Source organism: Zonotrichia leucophrys, chromosome 5, assembly GCF_028769735.1.
Source record: "Zonotrichia leucophrys gambelii isolate GWCS_2022_RI chromosome 5, RI_Zleu_2.0, whole genome shotgun sequence".
NCBI classification, from domain to species: Eukaryota; Metazoa; Chordata; class Aves; order Passeriformes; family Passerellidae; genus Zonotrichia; species Zonotrichia leucophrys.
In genome coordinates this window covers 7,733,553-7,750,890 of record NC_088175.1, presented here as the reverse complement: position 1 = coordinate 7,750,890, position 17,338 = coordinate 7,733,553, and the positions used below count along the sequence as shown (strand labels likewise).

General features: G+C 48.9%; 1 protein-coding gene across 2 annotated transcripts in view; it reads right to left on the bottom strand.

Annotated features, from left to right (window-relative positions):
• Positions 1-5,645, bottom strand: part of BCL11B (BCL11 transcription factor B) — a 96,698-nt gene extending 91,053 nt beyond the window's left edge. For both annotated transcript variants that reach the window (XM_064715232.1, XM_064715234.1), the window contains exon 1: positions 5,190-5,645. In XM_064715232.1, coding sequence (XP_064571302.1) covers positions 5,190-5,247 — 58 coding nt within the window. In that variant the 5' untranslated portion in view covers positions 5,248-5,645. The remainder of the gene's footprint in view (positions 1-5,189) is intronic.
• Positions 5,646-17,338: the final 11,693 nt, after the last annotated feature.

The window sequence follows — 17,338 nt, the reverse complement described above, 5'->3', positions numbered from 1 at the left end:
CAGGAACTCACTCATGTGCAGGTATCATTACCCCCATCACTATCTGACAACAACAAAATTGAGAATTTAAACACTGTCTGTTGACAATAAAAAGCACCGTTAAAAACTAATTTTAATTAAAACCCCTGTCCGCCCGAGTCAATTAATCAGCCGCGATTTAGTTAAAAAACAGACTCGTCTCGCTGTCAGCCTCTCTCGGCTAGATCTCGGCACGGAAATCAATAGCACAACTTTACGGCGGGCGCGCCGGGAGCGCGGTGCGCGGCGGGCGGCGGTGCGGGCTCGGCGGCGCATCCCGCGCGTCCCGCGGCGCGGCCATCGCGGCCATCGCACGGGCTGGGAGCTCCCCCTAGTCGCCAAGCCCCGCCACTGGCGGCCGGGACGCGCGGCAGGCTCCGGCAGCCGCCGAAGTTTATTTTGGAAAGTGTTTTCCATCAACAAACAACACAAAGGGCAAAGGGATCCAGGTAGGAAATGCGGAAGACGAGCTGAATATAATGTGCGAGGCGTTTTGGAAGCAAGAGAGGTTTGCTCGCAGCCAGCTCAGCCCTGGGATGGGCAGCTGAAGTCAAGCAGAGTCTATAAATGATATCAAAAATTTGTACTACTTCTTCCAGCGCACACTTCTCTAAGTCATAATTATTGCCAAATATGCCACAAGACAACCCTTTGTTCTGCAGAGAAACACGCATTTTGTGCAAAACAAGGGCTCCCACCATTTCTATTAAAGGCAGCCAGTTTGTGGAATCTTAAAGAGTTTTATTTCTCAGTATTTAAATAAGCCTGACAAAATATGCTCTGCATCTGCCGACCAGAAAAAAAAACTGCAAAATGTTTTCTCACCCACTGTATATCTATTTAAGCCACCGGACACACCAACCGAAAAGGGCAGAACAACCCACAGGCACAACCTAGTTACTCTGCAGCAGTTTTAAAAAATATTTTTAAAGAACATAAACTATGAAAATGTGCCAGTATTCTTTTGACTTATTTTGTAAGTCCAATACAAATATATTCAAATGAAAGACAACCTGGAAGTCGACAGCATACAACCTTTATTTTCCCCTGTCCTATTTAAAGTAAACACATGAGATGTCTTTTAAAATGCTGTGCTTTTCTGTGCACAGCCATGCAGGTATTATGAAAAAGTCATCCATCCTTAAAATAATAGTAATTTCCTCTCTAATTCTTCAGTCACAGCTTACATTCCCTTTGTATTAGAGTTGATTACATTGGTGTGGGTTTTGTTCTGCAGGGAAAGTGCGTTAATTGCACTAAATCTAAATGCATTTTAAGAGAAGCTCCTTGGAGCAATTTGCAAAACTTTGACATGCAAAAAATCATAGGGGTTTTTGTTATGATTTTTAATGACTACGTACAAAACAAAGTGATACAGGAAATTATTGCTCTTCCTAGGAAACCTGTTGACCAGGTACTGAAGACCTGTCTTGGGAAACCTGGTTCTCTGCCTGGAATTGTATGATTTTTCTGTGCCTTTCCCTCTCAATCTTTGCTGCTGCTCTAGAGAAATGTTCCAGCTTTGCCGCCTTCTGCAAAACTGCTACCAGCGAGCTTTTCACATGCTCTTGCCTTTCACATTTCCTTCAAATGCAAAATGCAGGGCTAGTTTGAAAACAGATTTCTTAAGTTAAAAATGGAAGATCTTAAGCTGGAAAATCAGCAATTTGAACAGAACCAAAATAACATGTCTTTGCACAGAGCAGCTCAACACTTCAGCCTCCTCTCCTGTACATAATCAGCTCTTTTGCATTGTCCACCCATTTAAATGAGCCTGGCTGCCAAGTTTGCTCTGTCCACCAGCAGTGGAGAAAGGTGCAGATTTGCTTTTCCCTCTCCATGTGTTTCACCTCTTTCTTTTGTCCTGCTCACACACAGTTACAAGGCTGCCTGGGTGAGCCTGGCAAACACAGGCAGGCCACTCCGTTTTGAAGCCTCAAAGACCACTGTGCTAATGAGATGCTGCAACTCTGGAGCACAGCAACATTGCACTTCTCTCCTTTTTGAGTTTGTTTGTCTTACACTCAGGACATAAACGTTTCTCCAAACACCAAGTGGAGGCAACCAAATAAACTCCAGCTGAACAGTGTCAGAAAGCCCTTCCCTCTCTCTGTCTCTCTCCCCATCTTTCCTTGCCTGGCAGAGACCTCCAATCCATCCTGAAGTGCAGCTCCCCTTACAGATGCTAAAAAGGGAGACAGGGCAAAAAGAGCCCATGCTAAACACGATATAAAAACAAGATTTCTGAAAACAGTATCACTTCATCCTGGCTTTGGGGGCTTGGCTTGGGCTTGACTCTGTTGTAAGTGCTTTGGTTCCCTATTCTGTTTGCCCACTACTTTCCAAACTCCCCTTTAGAGAGGACACAGCCTGGCTGCTTTTCCCCCATGAATGACACTTGCCAAGGAGTGCAGAGGCTGCGACCCCCTCTCGTGCAAGGCTGCAGCTGAGGCTCAGACCTGTGCGCTGAAATGCTGAAATGCTGAAATGCCTGCGCTCCTGTTCCTGCTCCTGCTCCCCAGCCCCAGCCCCACGCTGCAGCTCCCCCCCGCCTCCCACCACCTCCTTCCCCTGGATACCTTCGGTTTTTCCTGCCTCTGTTCAGTATGCAGCCTGATTTCTCCGCCAGCTTCCTCGGGATGGAGAGATAGATAAATACAGGAGGGGAGGGAGGGAAGCTCGTACTGCTCTGCTCTCCATTCCTCCCCCAGCCTTCCCGCTAAACCCATTGTACGCGCAGCTCCTCGGCACCTTTGAATACTCTCCTGCCTCATTATTTACCTTCAAGTAAAGCGATCGGAAAAGGAGATCAAATTGGAATAACAGACCTACCTGACTCTCTTCTCCACCCCCCTTCCCCCCCTCCCCAGCAGCAACAGCGGCGAGAAAAGAAATGTTTCACCCATTGAAACAAATTCAGACGTGCACAACAAAACAGATTTTCCGCACACCCCCTTTCAACACCCCACATCTCCTCGCAAGTGAGACAGAAAACAAGTGGGAGAAATTACACTGGGCGATTTAGGTGGCTGTTGATGCTTTTTCTTTTAAAAAGAATTTAAAAACAGAAAGGAGGGCAAAATAAGAAGGCATCAACAAAAAGGATAAGACATTTTCCAGACTGGATGGTTAAAATCAAAAATGCAATTAATGAAGGGGAGGAAGTTGAGGAAGGGGGGAATCCACCTTTTATGGTGATGCAAATCTGGTTCCAAAATAACAATGAATTAAAAACAACCCCCCCAGAAAAAGCTGAGTACCAGATGCATCTTCATCAAGGTTCCACCAGCTGATGGGCTGGAGGTGGGGTGAGGGGTACTTTTTAGAAAATAAAGACGCACATTTAAAAATACATATTATATATATACACATATGTATGAATGTATATATTTTTATATATATATATATATATATATATATGAAAAAAAATACAGAAACAGCGAAAGAATTTTATATTTCAGAACTCAAACCGTCCCCCAACAGCCCTCCGCTATGAAAAGAAAATCCCAATGGAGGTGGAAAAATTATACACACATATATATCTCGATTCCCAAGGAAATCTTACAAACAGAAATTTATCACCGGTAACAAAGAAAGAGAGGAGCTCGCAAGCACCAAATGCTCCTGGCAGATGGCTCCTATTCTTGGCTTTCAGGGGAGGGGAGAGAAGCCGGGGAAATATTTTATTTATTTATTTAAATTTTTTAAAATCTCAACATAAATATTCGGATCCGCCGCGGCTCAGGCTCAGCCCCGGGCTGGCTCCGTGCGAGCCGCCGCCCCCCGCAGCACAACAACTTGCGGACTCGTCCTGCGGGCCGGGGGGGGCCGGGGTCCGGCCGGGCTCGCCGGGCGTTTTTTTACTACCCCCCAAACTTGTCCTTTGCTATAGGGGGGAGATGGGGACCCCCCTGACCTCCCCCTTCGCCGTGCCCGGAGGCGGCGGAGCAGCGCGGGGCGCTGGGGGCCGCTCGCCCCAGGAGGCGCCCCACATTTCCCCCCCGCCGCTCGGCACAGGCCCCCGGGGACGGGAGCAGCGGAGCGGGGCTCCCGCTCGGGGACCTGCCCCCTACTCTGCCTGCAGGCACTCGTCCCTCTCCCGGAGCTGTAGGGGTGGGAACGGGGAGGAGGGGGATTCTGGCGCTGGGGGGAGGGGGGATGCCTCTTTCCCTCCCCCCCCCGCTCTATTTTTTCCTTCCCTTTTTTTTTTGGGGGGGGGGGGGGGGGTGGGAGTATATGTGTGTATTTTCACTTACAATGGGAGCTTCAGCAAAGTGCAGCCTCCACTCCTGCCCCGCAGGCGAGCTCCCGACCCGCATTTCGTGCACTCCATCCCCGGTGCCCGCCTCGGCTTTCCCCGCGCCCCCCGCCACCGACGGACACTCCGGCCCGCAGCCGGCCCCTCGCAGCCCCTGCCCTGCCTCTAGCCCCAGCCGAGCTGGTTCTGCCTTGCCCCGCGCTTCGCAGAGCGCTTTTCCCCCGCCGGCGCTGCACCTGGGGCGGGCAGGGCGCAGCTGGCCGTCTACCTGCCCCGCGCTGCGGTGCCGGGGGGCTCGGCCCCGCCGCCGCCGGCCCGGCGTCTCCATGTGCTTCCCGCTAAGTCCCCCCGGCCGTTCCGCGTCTCCCTCCCTCGCTGCCCACCTTGATCCTCCTCCCCCACCCTCCGCGGCTGTCACGCCGAGGCGAGGCTCTCGGCCAACTTTTCCCACCGCCCCGCGCTGCCCCCGGAGCGGGGCACGAGGAGCGGAGCCCCGGCGGGGCGGCCCGGCCCGGCCCGGCCCGGAGCAGCGCCCTGCCCGCTCCGCGCCCCCCGCGCCCGCAGCCGCTGCCCGGAGAGCCCCGCGCCGCGCCCGGCCCGCCGGCCGCTCCTTCCCCGCCGCACGCCGCCTGCCCTCCCGCCCGCCCGGCCGCCTCACCTCCGCACCGCTGCAAAAACGCACGGCAAACTTCGGGCTTCTCCCCCCCTCCACCCCCAGCCCATCCCCCCCAGCCGCACACCCCCCTCCCCTCTTTAATTCCCTTCTCCTCTCCCTCTCTCTGAAGTCATTTACCAGCTTTGGTTGCTCCTGGAGTTTCCCCCCCACACACACCCCCCCTCCCCAACCGCTTCCTCCCCTTCCCTAATTTTGCTTCTCGATTTCGGCTCGGTCTGGTTCCAAGTTCAAACTTACGTGTGATAATCTCTCTTTGTGACAAGTGCTGCGGGTTTCCCTGCTTGCGACGGGACATTGCCCTGGCATTTACACTGGCATCGCCTGGAGAGCTGCACTGGTTTGGGGGGATGTGTTGGGGGGCCGATCCTCCTCCTCTTTTTTGTCCCCTCTTTATTCTTCTTCTTCTTTATCGAGTTCTTCTTTCAAAAAAATCAAAAACGAAAAAAAAACGCCTCCTTTTTGTTGCTGCTGTGGTGCACTGGTTGGGATTCCCTCTCAATTAAAAATCATCATCATCATCATCATCAGGAAAAGCTCTTTCTCGCTCTCTTTCTCTTTCACACAGTGTCTTTTCTCCACTGCTTCTGCCACTTGGACTTCCAGATCTCTTCTTGAACTTAGGAGGATATGCACCGCCAGTGACACTTTTCTGTTTCCCTCTTTCCAGAGTGCTTGGCAAATTAGCAAGTGCGCTTTTCCACCAAGAGGGTAAAAAAAAAAAAAAAAAAAAAAAAAAAAAGGAAAAAGGAAAAAAGAAAAAAATCAAAATTAAAAAAAAAAACTGTAGTAAAAAAGAAGAAAAGTACTAAAATTGGGATAGCCCCCACTCAAAAAAAAAAAAATCGCCAAAAAAAATGTTTCTCAGAGATTGACCCTTGCTGGGTAGATATATAGAGAGAATTTTTTGAAAAGGGGTAGCCGAAACTGTGTCTCCTCTTTCCCAGTTCAAGTGGCACTGCTTTGCCCTGGTGCTTTTGGATTGCCAGTGCTCCTGCACCACTTTGCACTCTTCCCCCCTCGCCTGGCACTGGGACTGGAAGGAAGGAAGCCCCCAGTGCAGCTGGGCTGGTGCTGGCTATTACTATTATATATTGCAATGTGAAGATGGCGGAGTCCTGGTTCTCTGGGAGCGCTCTGTCTCTCTATGGCTGGGGCTGCCTCTGTACAATGGGATAAAATTCAAGTTCAAGTGCGGACGTGACGTTTAATCTGCACTAGAGACAAAAAGACCCAGAGAGTAGGAGCACTGGGGGCGACTAGCGGTGGCTTTTTAACATTGTACCCTGCAAGAGAACAAGAAACGCCACTCGCACACACCGCACACACCGCACACGCACACACACCGCACACACACCAACTCCGGCACACGCAGGGCTCGCCGCCGCTCCGGGCTTTGTGCGCTGCCGCTTCCAGCGCCGGCGGCCAGGGAAACACGGGGGGGAAGGAATAAATCCGCATCCTCACGCCCGGCCAAACTTCCCCGAGCGCGGCGCCGGCCGCAGCGGGGGCGGCTCGGCCGGGGGCGGCCGCCGGGGTCCGCGGGGGGCGCGGGCGCTGCCCGCCCGTGCCGCGCTGCCCGCCCGCGCCGCCGCCCCGCCGCCGCTCATCGCTCTCCGCCGCCCCGGCTCGGCGCTGGGTCGCGCTCCCTCCGTCCGTGCCCGCGAGCGGAGGCTCCCCGAGGGTCGCGGGCTGCTCTTGCTTCCCTCCAGGCGCCGCCGCAGCTCCTCGGCGGCGAGCGCGTTCCCCCTGCATTTCTTTCGAACAGTTTTACAACAACACAAATATCTGTGTGGGCTGGGGAAAGGGATTTTTTTCCCCCTCCTCTCTCCCTACCCGAAGTGCGATGGTAGCGGGACACGCGCGCACACCCGATCCGCACACGCACACACGCTCCGACCTTCTCCCACCCCCCCAACCCCCCTTCCCTTAAAATCCTGGCAGAGACTATTTTTCCTTGGAGAAATTAAGTCTCAGCCACGAACGGAGAGACGCCGAGCTCCCAGGAGCTGCATCCCAGTGCACTTGTCCTTCTATTTCACACGCAGGTAAATGCCCACAACTGCGTGCTTTCCTAACTTGGAAGATTCTTGGAAACCAACTTTTTCCCCTCTACCTCCGCTCTCCCGGCCCATCTCCTGAGATTGTTTCTCTCTCTCCCTCCTCCTCCGATAAGTAAACAGTTCGGTGCAAACAGCTTTTCAGCACCGGCTCTGGCCAGGGCGAGAGGAACGGGGAGAGGGGAGGCCTGGGGGCTCGGAGGCAGATGGAGCAGAAAACCGAGGAACCAGCCCGTACCCGGAGCCCACTTGGAGACCCGCGCGGCACTCGTGTCATTTACTTTCCACGTTAAATGCGTGATTTTCGTATTAAATCTCATGCGAGTCTTGAGGGGACCAGAATTCATCTCGGTGCCCTTAATCAGCTTTGAGGAGAATTTGGCTAAACAGCATCGCTCTCGCCTCCTTCAGCAAATCTGCCTCTCCCTCCCCACGCCCGCCCGCCCGCTCGCAGCTCGCGTTCCGGCGCTGCCAAAGCCCGCAGCCCGGCCCGGCCAGTGCCGAGGGCACCCAGCCCCGACCGGGGGGCGCCGGGCCAGCCTGGCACTGCCCTCCGTGCCCGGTCCCGGCCCTCCGCCTCCACTAGCGCTCGGCAAACGCGTCCAAGGCCATTAACGGCGCTTCAACTGCCGCGATTGTTCGCCCCGTGTGTTTGGTGTGTCCTGCGGGGTCCTGCAAAGGAAAATGACCGTGGTGGTGGCAGGGGCGGGGAGGGACAGGTCCACGACCCCGGGGCCCCGAGGGGAGCCCCCACTCCTGCCCTGCGGGAGTCGGGGTGAAGGATGCGGCCCCATGGCGGGGGAGCCGGAGGGGAGAAGTGGCTCCCCTCGCTGACCTCCGCTCCCGAGGGAAGGGGCCCGGGCCGATCGGCGGGGATGGAGCTGCCCTCACGGCTCTCCCCGCTTTGAAGCCGCTCTGCTCGGGCCGGCGGGGCCCAGAGGCTTTTGTGTGGCTGTGCTGCTGCTCTCGGCACGGCCCGGCCCCAGGCCACGCCGCGGGGCCCTTGCGGGGTGCAAAGTCCGGGCGCCGCCGTTCTCGGGCGAGCTGCAGGGAGCTGCACCCCTCGGGAGCGCGGCTTATCGGGAAGTTACTGGGCATCATCTGTTGATTAACCAGTGTCTTCCAGTGGGCACCGAGAGCAGGAGATAAGGGCCGGCAATGATTGACCGGGCGGACTCCCCGGCTGCCCGGGGCAGGGGGCCGCCGCAAGTCCCTCTCGCCTCTCCGGCTGCGGGCAAGGCTTCGGGGGCTGACCCCCAGCCTGCCTCCTCCTCCTCCTCCTCCGAAAATACATCCCAATGGAGGAAAAAAAAAATTCCAAAGTGATTTCTCAGTCTTCTCTTTCCTCCCCTGTCTGGCACTTGTGATCATTAGCACTGAAAGCTGTTAATGTCTTGTCTCACAGCTCCCCCTTTAGTCTCTCTGCTCTCCCTGTCTCGCGTTCAAAGCCAGATCAATAGCAGGCTCTTTCTAACCTTGACCTATCCCTCGACCTGCCTCCATCTGCAGCTGGCCCCGCGCTTCTGTCTCTTCCCCAGCCGCCGCAGCCGCCCCTTGAGAGGCTCCGGGGTCCCCGGGGGCTGCCCGGGCGGCGGCGGCCCCGGTGCGGCCCCGCTTTGTCCCGAGAGCGCGGCCGTGCTGCCGGCACCGGGGCTGAGCCCCCCGAGCCGCCCCTGCGCTGTCCCGGGGATGGGCCCGAGCTCCGGCCCCGCCACCGGCCTGCAAACCTGGGACAGCAGCTCCCCAAGACAACAGCAAAACACACAAACCCCCCACAAAAATATGCCTGAAGGAAAGGAAAAAAGGCCAAGCAAAATGGGAGCATAAACTGCAGCAAGAAAACAAGCTTTTTGCTGGCTTTGAAAGTACTATGGTCTCTTGTTTTAAATTAGGGGAGAGAAAGCACTCTCTTGCACTAAATATCTTATATTAAGATAATAATATTCTCTGTTTTCGCAATATGTAAGGGATTTGAGTTCTCAGAGAGAAACACCATCCTTATAGGGAAAAATAAGCTCATCTGATGTCAAATATTCCATTTTATCCTGTATACAGCAAGGCATGCTGAGTCAAGAACTCAGTACAGAGGCTCATCTTCTAATCTTCTAGGTTTCTCTTTCTTTTTTCTTTTCTTTTTTCTTTTCTTTCTTTTATTTTTTTTTTAATCATGCAATGTCTTTAGCTAAAATTTGGCATGGATATAGATGCATAAATAACATCAGCATCAATGTAAAGAGGAAGTCCCAATATCCTCATGGAGGACAATCTTGATGTGCCACATGGACATATTTCTAATACATTTCCACTTTCTCTCCATTTGGTCAAGCAAGTTCTCAGTGGAAGAACAATTGTAGCTGCAGATTCTGTCTGATGTAATTTTGGTTTCTGCTCAGTCTTTCATGTAAAATCTTATGCTAAGTCAGAGGTAAATTGGTTTTGATACAGGTGTGGAAGTTGGGGCAGGGTAGGGGGAGAGAAGAGAGGGGGGAAGGGAGGAAGGGAGGAAGGGGGGAGGGAGGGAGAGGGAGGGAGGAGGGAGGAGGGAGGAGAGGAGGAGGAGGAGGAAGGAGGAAGGAAGGAAGGAAGGAAGGAAGGAGGAAGGAAGGAAGGAAGGAAGGAGGAAGGAAGGAAGGAAGGAAGGAAGGAAGGAAGGAAGGAAGGAAGGAAGGAAGGAAGGAAGGAAGGAAGGAAGGAAGGAAGGAAGGAAGGAAGGAAGGAAGGAAGGAAGGAAGGAAGGAAGGAAGGAAGGAAGGAAGGAAGGAAGGAAGGAAGAAGGAAGGAAGAGGAAGGAAGGAAGGAGGAAGGAAGGAAGGAAGGAAGGAAGGAAGGAAGGAAGGAAGGAAGGAAGAAGAAGGAAGGAAGGAGGAAGGAAGGAAGGAAGGAAGGAAGGAAGGAAGGAAGGAAGGAAGGAAGGAAGGAAGGAAGGAAGGAAGGAAGGAAGGAAGGAAGGAAGGAAGGAAGGAAGGAAGGAAGGAAGGAAGGAAGGAAGGAAGGAAGGAAGGAAGGAACTTTGAGACAATCTTGCATAAATGAGGCTGCTGTCCTCATTCTCTTTGAATCTTTAAATGTTGCTGCTTGGGAGGGAATAAACAGAGGGCGTTGATCTGTTCAGCTTAGTTAGCCGCTCCACCTTGTGAAACGGCACAGAAACACAGGATCTAACCAGATCATATTTACATACATATTAATAAAGCTCCCGAGGTGGCAGTTCAGCCTTCACATACAGAGCAAGGATCTCTGCGAGTTCTCATTTTAGACTCATAAAAACAGATAAAAAGAGGTCTTTTGGGCTTCCCCGAATATTTTTCTGCAGTGGTTTTATATCATTTCTGAAAATTACATAGTTAAGTGGCATCAAATTTCTGGGTGATATAATAACTCAAAATGTGTAATTTTTTTTTATCAAATCACTTTGCAGCCATAAACAGAGCTTCAGAACCTCAATTAGAGGAATGATTTGGTGGGGTTTTCATTTATGGCAAACAGTAAAATTGTTCTTGTTATCTATTCAAATATATATAAATTGCAACATTTATTCACTTGATTTTCTTTTCCATGGCACTGGTGTATTTGAGAATGCAGTGAAATGAAGGCTTAAAAGGATAATGTATTATCCCCTGCCCCATTCCCAAGACTTTTTTGAGTGAGGCAAAAGGGATGAAGATTTTGCTGTGTTTTCAAGACATTTGGTGTCCCCTTATATTTGGTGGCTGTGACTTGCTGATGTTTCTAGGAGAGAATTTAGAAAATGAGATTTTTCTCAACATTTACATTCCAAACGTTCCTTGGAGTCTCTACGTCAGTCAGTGGTCTGTGAGTTCTTTTGCTGAGTCTTTTTGGTGGTTTTTTTTTTCAAGTAACATAGAGTCCCTCATTTTTCTAACTCTTTCCAACCAAGTGTTAAATGTACTAGATAACAGTCCAAATGCTGGGGCTGAGTTTTCCCCCACACCTTTTTTTCAATAAAAATAAAAAGAGCAAAACAATGCCGCTTCTCAAAAAAAAAAAAATCAACAAAAAAAAACAGAAAAGAGAAAAAAAAACCACAAAACCAAACCAAACACCAAACAAAACACCCTTATGGAACCAGCAAGCCAGAACAGAATAAAAACTGTTTTAATTTTGAGGCTTTTTAAAAATCACATAAAATGCAAGATCAGTCCATGTTTTCCTTCTTTTAAGCATCAGACTTTCTGACAGCAGATATTCAGTTGTGTCCCCACTGAAATCACTTGCAGGACCTTAGGGACTGCGGAGAGAGCCAAACCTGCCCCCACATTTGTAACTTGAGGTTCCTTCTAAAAGATAACAATTCTGTCCAGCACCTTCTCTCATCCTGCCAAGGACTCCCTTCACCTGTGTGCACATGCTGACAGGCAGAGATAGAGGGGAACATGCTTTACAAGCATCCAACACAAAAAGGAGTCAAGCATTCCATCTGCTATAAGTACTCCATCCCACCATGAATGCCATTTGTGCATCCACACAGCACCCGCTTTAGGACAAAAAAATATTTGAAGGAAGATGGGCAAAACCCGCTGTTGCTGGGGAGGCTTTTTTTAAAAAAAAAAACTGGCACATCTTTTCTAGCTACTTCAATCCAAGGATTGTTTTTGCCTTTGGAAAACAAATGCCATCATTGCTTGGTGCGGTAAGCTGAGTTTTGTGAAGCAGCACTAAATTCATCCAAAAAAAATCCCTGAAAACCCCCTGAAAACAACAGAACTTGAGGGCTATTTTTGTCTGAAGAAGTACTTTTAAAAGTTGGTCCATTATAGAAATGCATAACATAGTCTTGCATGAGAGATTCATGTATAAGTTGGCTGGCATTTGATGGGGACAAAGAACCCTTTTCCTTCCACAGGTATTCCTCAGAACTCACACAAGCTGAAATTTGGTACATCTCTCCTCTATCTTCAAGTGCAAGTTTCAACCAATTTCTTCTCTTTCCCTTCTCAGATCATTTTAAGAAGATTTGAAATCTTTACATTGTTTAAAATAACAAAGGCCTCTAAGCTCTGAATGTTGCAATGAAATCTTCAGCTTGAACTAATGACAGAAACATTCCAGCCTCTCTTGTGAATCATGAAAATCTGTGTCTGAACATCAGAAGAGAGCAGCAACCCATTCATTCTTGTTCTTTTTCCCTCTACCTTCATCCTACCTTATTTTATTTAAATAGGGTATATCCATAGTAACAAATCAGCATCGTTGTTATTATTATTTTTACTATTTAAACTTGTGCAAACAGGGAAATTCATCAGTTTCTAGGTTCAGTATCAGCCTCTGCAGTTTCATTATTCCTGTTGACAATTACGGATCGCAGAAATGTGGATGCCTGGCCGGGGAGCGCTTGTATATTGCACCCAAATTACACATTCCTGTTCATAAAGAGTGGAGCAAAATATGAATGTTAGCGTCATTGCTCGTGTCTCAGGCAACTACTCACATCTTAATTGAAAATGATCAAGTAGCAGTATTCCCTTTGACAAACAAATGACAATGTCTTGCCACGCTTGCTGAGGACAGAAGAGCAGGAAAGCCAGGGGCACAGCTGGCGTTGGCCAGAGTACACTGAGAGCACACACATGTGCACACACACGCATGCTCCAGCCGTGGATTGTGTTCCCTCCCAGCTCAGTTCCTCCAAGGATGCTGCTGCTGGCTCCAGGATCATGCTTCCCACTCTCCCAGCTGTGATTTCACCTTCTCCCCACGCACCTCGCTTCTGGCTTCTGAGTGTGAGCTGCAGGCCAGTGCCACAAGGACAGGTCAGCCCTTCCCCTCGCCTCCACTGCTGCTTTGAAAGGGAATTTTGGATGATCAGGCCACCTCAGTGCTGGGTGGACCAGAGGTTTGGCAGCACCCTAGCCAAAGGCCACCGAGAAGCAGAGCATGTACAGAGCAGCAAATGAAATCTTCTCTGAGCCAACTGTTCCACCTGGACCCCACTACAAATTACTGTTTTCAATTACCACCTGTGTACTCCTTCCCATGCAACTTATTGATGTAAAATTACAACAACACTGGTATAAATAAGTTATGCTGTGGTTGTAAAATGGAAGAAATTTTGTTGTAGCAATTATGTTCAGCAAGATGACAAAATAAATTTCCAGTGCTGTGCTTGCAGTAACCTGGGGAATTTAAACCTCATAATTTCCATTCATTTCAGATAATTTGGAGTAATTTCTATATGTAATAACTTTGTAATGAAAAACACAGCGGTACTGAAGTGATTTCAACTCTTTTTTTTTTCCTATGGTATACATGGCACAAAATAAATAATAAAAATAATATTTCCTTTTTGTATGTGTTCGGTAATTCTTTCAGCAAAATCATAAACTAATACCAGGACTAAATCTCTGTCCATGAAATGAAAAATAAATTGAGTTAAAGAAAGTGAAAAAGTATGAAAGGCCTTGGATGTTTTATTGTGACTTTATTAAATTGTATCATCTCTATGCTCTATGGTATCCCCAGGGGTTACTGTGCTGGGGAAGGGCAGAGAGCTAGATAGATACATGTCCCTAGATCAAAAGCAGAGATGGTTGGAGGAAATTCATAAAAAAGTGCTTAATTCAACCCCTTAATTTTTAAAATGGAAACTGGAAGTACCAATTTAAAAAAAAAGATGAGAGAGGTGTGGTATGGTACAGGACAAAAAGCACAAATTGCTTTGGGGCACTGATTTTCATTTGTGTATTTGATGGTAAGTTACTTAGAGACTGTAAACATGTGTAATCACAGAATGTGTTCCAATACAGGGGAATAGCATTTAATTAAAGATAAGAAAGAGTGCTGTACATTGCTGAAAAGTTGTATCTGTGTCCTACTTACCACCACAGCACAGGGCTATTATTACACAATAAACAAGAAATCATGTGCTCTGATTTGTAGAAAACAGTGAATTGTTTGGGGGAAATAATAATGCAATACCAATAATCTTACTTTTGCATTTATGTCTCCCATGCATCTCCAGGTAGTTTACAAAGGTGTGTAATGATTGAAATGCTTGTCCTAGTAATAAGAAAAAGGAGGCATAAAAGGTGTTCCTATAACCTTGAAAGGTCACCCAGCCAAGCTGCAGGACTGAACCAAAACTGCAAGATTACCAGGCTGAAAAATGGTTCTCTTAACAGCTAAAACCTACCTTCCAACTGCACCTCTACCTCTCTTTTTAAACCACAGCAATATGAAAATGCCATGTGATTACTCATGAGCTGTACAAGACAAGGGTGAGCTGGAGTAAATTCCCCCAGTGTCATACAGAGATGGTACTCAGGGTTTGCACCTGCACACCCTTGAATTCGCTGGGTGAGTGCTCCATGGTCTGTGCTGTAACCCTGCCTGAAGATAAAATGGAACACAAGAGGACTGAATATTTATGGCAGCCCACTGAAAATGTTGGCTGGAGACACAAGAGCAATTCTGGGTAAGCAAAACTACTGTCTGCTCAGAGGGGAAGAAGGGAGAAGGTTAGAAAAGTCTAGAAAATACTCTGATTTTGAAGGGACAGATAAGCCACAGAAAACAATGCACAAATTCTCAATTTGGACCTTGCCTGATACTGAAACCAATGGTCATTAGGTACCTAAATAATTCTTGAGACTCTATGGCCAATTTGATCGAGTCAGGATTTTTCATCCAGCACTTTATGTCCCTGGTCACCAGGAGATGTGGGTCCAGAGGCCATACTCCAGCAGATACTTTGGACAACTTAGATCTACAACACAAGAGGAGATGTAAAGGAAGCAAAAGTCAGGCACAGTACAACAGCACACAGCAGTTGGCACCAAGGTTTTAAAAATACAGATCCCATCCCCAACCTTCACACTAAAGAAATGGAAATGGAAACAAAGTTCTGAAAGCTAGAAGCAGGTAGAGGTCAACAGCAACATGTAGTGGCAGGGAGCTAAAAAACTCTGATCCCTTCATCAAAAGCAGCCTCAAAAGCAAGGACCAAAATAGAACCCACTTGTGGTCACAAAGTTGAGGGGCTGCATTTGAATAGTGGCTCCCGTGTCTCTGTATCTTTGTGTAATGATGTTGCAGCTACTGAGAAGAGGGAGCTCTGCTGCTGCTCAGAGCCTCCACACCAAAGCCCAGGATTTTTTTGAAATCTATTTTTCAAACATATATGTATATATATATATATATATATATGTGTGTGTGTGTTTCTGTGTATGTATATATATATACATATGCTCATTCTGACTTTTGTGAATTTTCTGATCCCCCTTCAGAATTACAAATAATTGCACTGCCCTCCACTAAATTGCTCAAGAATTCAATAGATACTTTCCCAAGGAATACTTTTTAAGAGAACATGTTAATGCTTATAAGCAAAGCAAATAGTCATGTACTGAAGTACATATCTAAATTCTTCTGAGTCAGGTTAAAACAAATCTTTCCAAATGTCAACACTCTTGCATCTCAACTGCCATTCAAAGCATGACCTCTCCTTAGCCCTTCCTGAAAGACAAGGTGTCATTTATTGAATCTTAGCTGGGACAGTGCACAAGAGGATTCTATTTATTTTACTGAATATATGTAGATGAGATCAGCCTCTAAATTGAGGTTATAAAAAAAAAATCACTCTTTTTTTGTATTAAAATTTTAGTCGAGACATTGAGCTCAAACTAGCTATCCAGAAACAGAAGTATACTGATAGGGGAAAGAGAAGATATGAAGATAAAAGCAGGTGTCATTTTAAGCATATTAGTAAGTCCTCTTGCTTTTCAGATTATTCATGTGTTTGCAGAACCAGGCCCTTAGACTAAAGTACACCCAAGGCCATGTTTGCCTGTATGCACAGTGATGAGCACACTACCAGCGCCTGCCATGCAAAGGAGCACATCGAATAAGAATAAAACTATGCCAACAAAATCCCCCTCACCCCATGCGCAAATTAAATTCATGATGAGCAGGCCTGAGGGAGGGAAGCAGCAGTGGAGGCCTGGCATGCCATGTTAAACTGAATCTCCCTTCTGCCTACTCCTCCACCTCTTTCTTTTCCTCCTCCTCGCCATGTGGCATCCTACTCTCCTGCTGCTTGCCTGCTACGCCTCTGCATCCCCTCCATGAAGCGCCGTACAGGAGCAGGAGCAGGAGCAGCAGCAGGAGCACGCTGCCAGTCCTTGCCTCATCCTCCCCCAGTGTGCCCTCCAGCAGGATCTGCTCACCCCCTCGGGCTCCTGCCCCACCCAGCACCACACACTGCCTGGGGAGCCAGGCACTGCACCCAGCCAGGGCACTGGGCACCTTCTGGGCCCACTGCCCTTGGGGACACAGGTGTCAGGCAGCTGGTAAAGGCTCTGTGCACCCAAAGCCCCCACCAAGGTGGCTGAAGCTGCCTCACCTGCAACACTTCAGGCAGTCCACAACCTTAAAAGAGCTCCATGGGGCCCTCAGACCTGCTGTCCCCTGTCCTTTGCAACAGCTCACTGGGATATTAAACTCCTCTGTAGCTTTTTCAGGATGAAAGCTCACAGACTGACTTTTCAGGATTGGTTTCACTGTGGTTAACACTGAGCTGGTCATTCATGGCCAAGGGTGTTGCTTTATCATTCTCTATCAGAGCCACATAGCTCAGGCAGTGCCTAATGTTGGTGGGTGTTGCTGAACTTTTCCACACTTCCCTTTGACTACAGGGAAAGTCAGAGGAAGAGCCATGGCAGAAGGGGAGATGGGGTGCTCTGGACCATAGGTGCAGGCCAGCAGCACCCGTGACAATACTTTTACCACTGACAAACCAAGCCTTATCTCTGAGCCAAAGTACAGCATGTCTGCTGCTGCAGGCTGGACATTGTTCTGAGGTGACCAACCCATGCAAATCAATTTACAGTTTCAGCATTACACATTCTGATGAAATTATAAGGGTATAAAATATGAATACAGCAAAACCATTGGACCTAGGAGCCTCTGTGTACATCAGCTTTCTACAGACAAAATCTGCAGATACCCTCATGCCTGTACACACAGCCTTCTGGTGTTTGCAGAAGGGCTTTCAAACCCACTGAGGAGGGCTGGGCACGTCTGTGGGTTCTGCAAAGGCAGCTTCTGCCTGTTGGCAGCCACGGCAGGCTAGCACTACTCTTCCCATCTCAAGGCTGGACAGTCTTGCTAGAGATGCAGGGTCTGCCAGCTCAGCCACACACCCTTCCTGACCCAAACTGCTGAGACCTGAGACCTTACAAACTCAGCATAGCAGAGCGTTTGAGATATCTTCATTGTGTGATGTGAACTTGCCCTAGAAGTTGTAGTCACAGCCTTGCTACTGTTTCATTGCTGCCACCTTCAGATATTATTAAGATTTGGAAATTTTTGTGA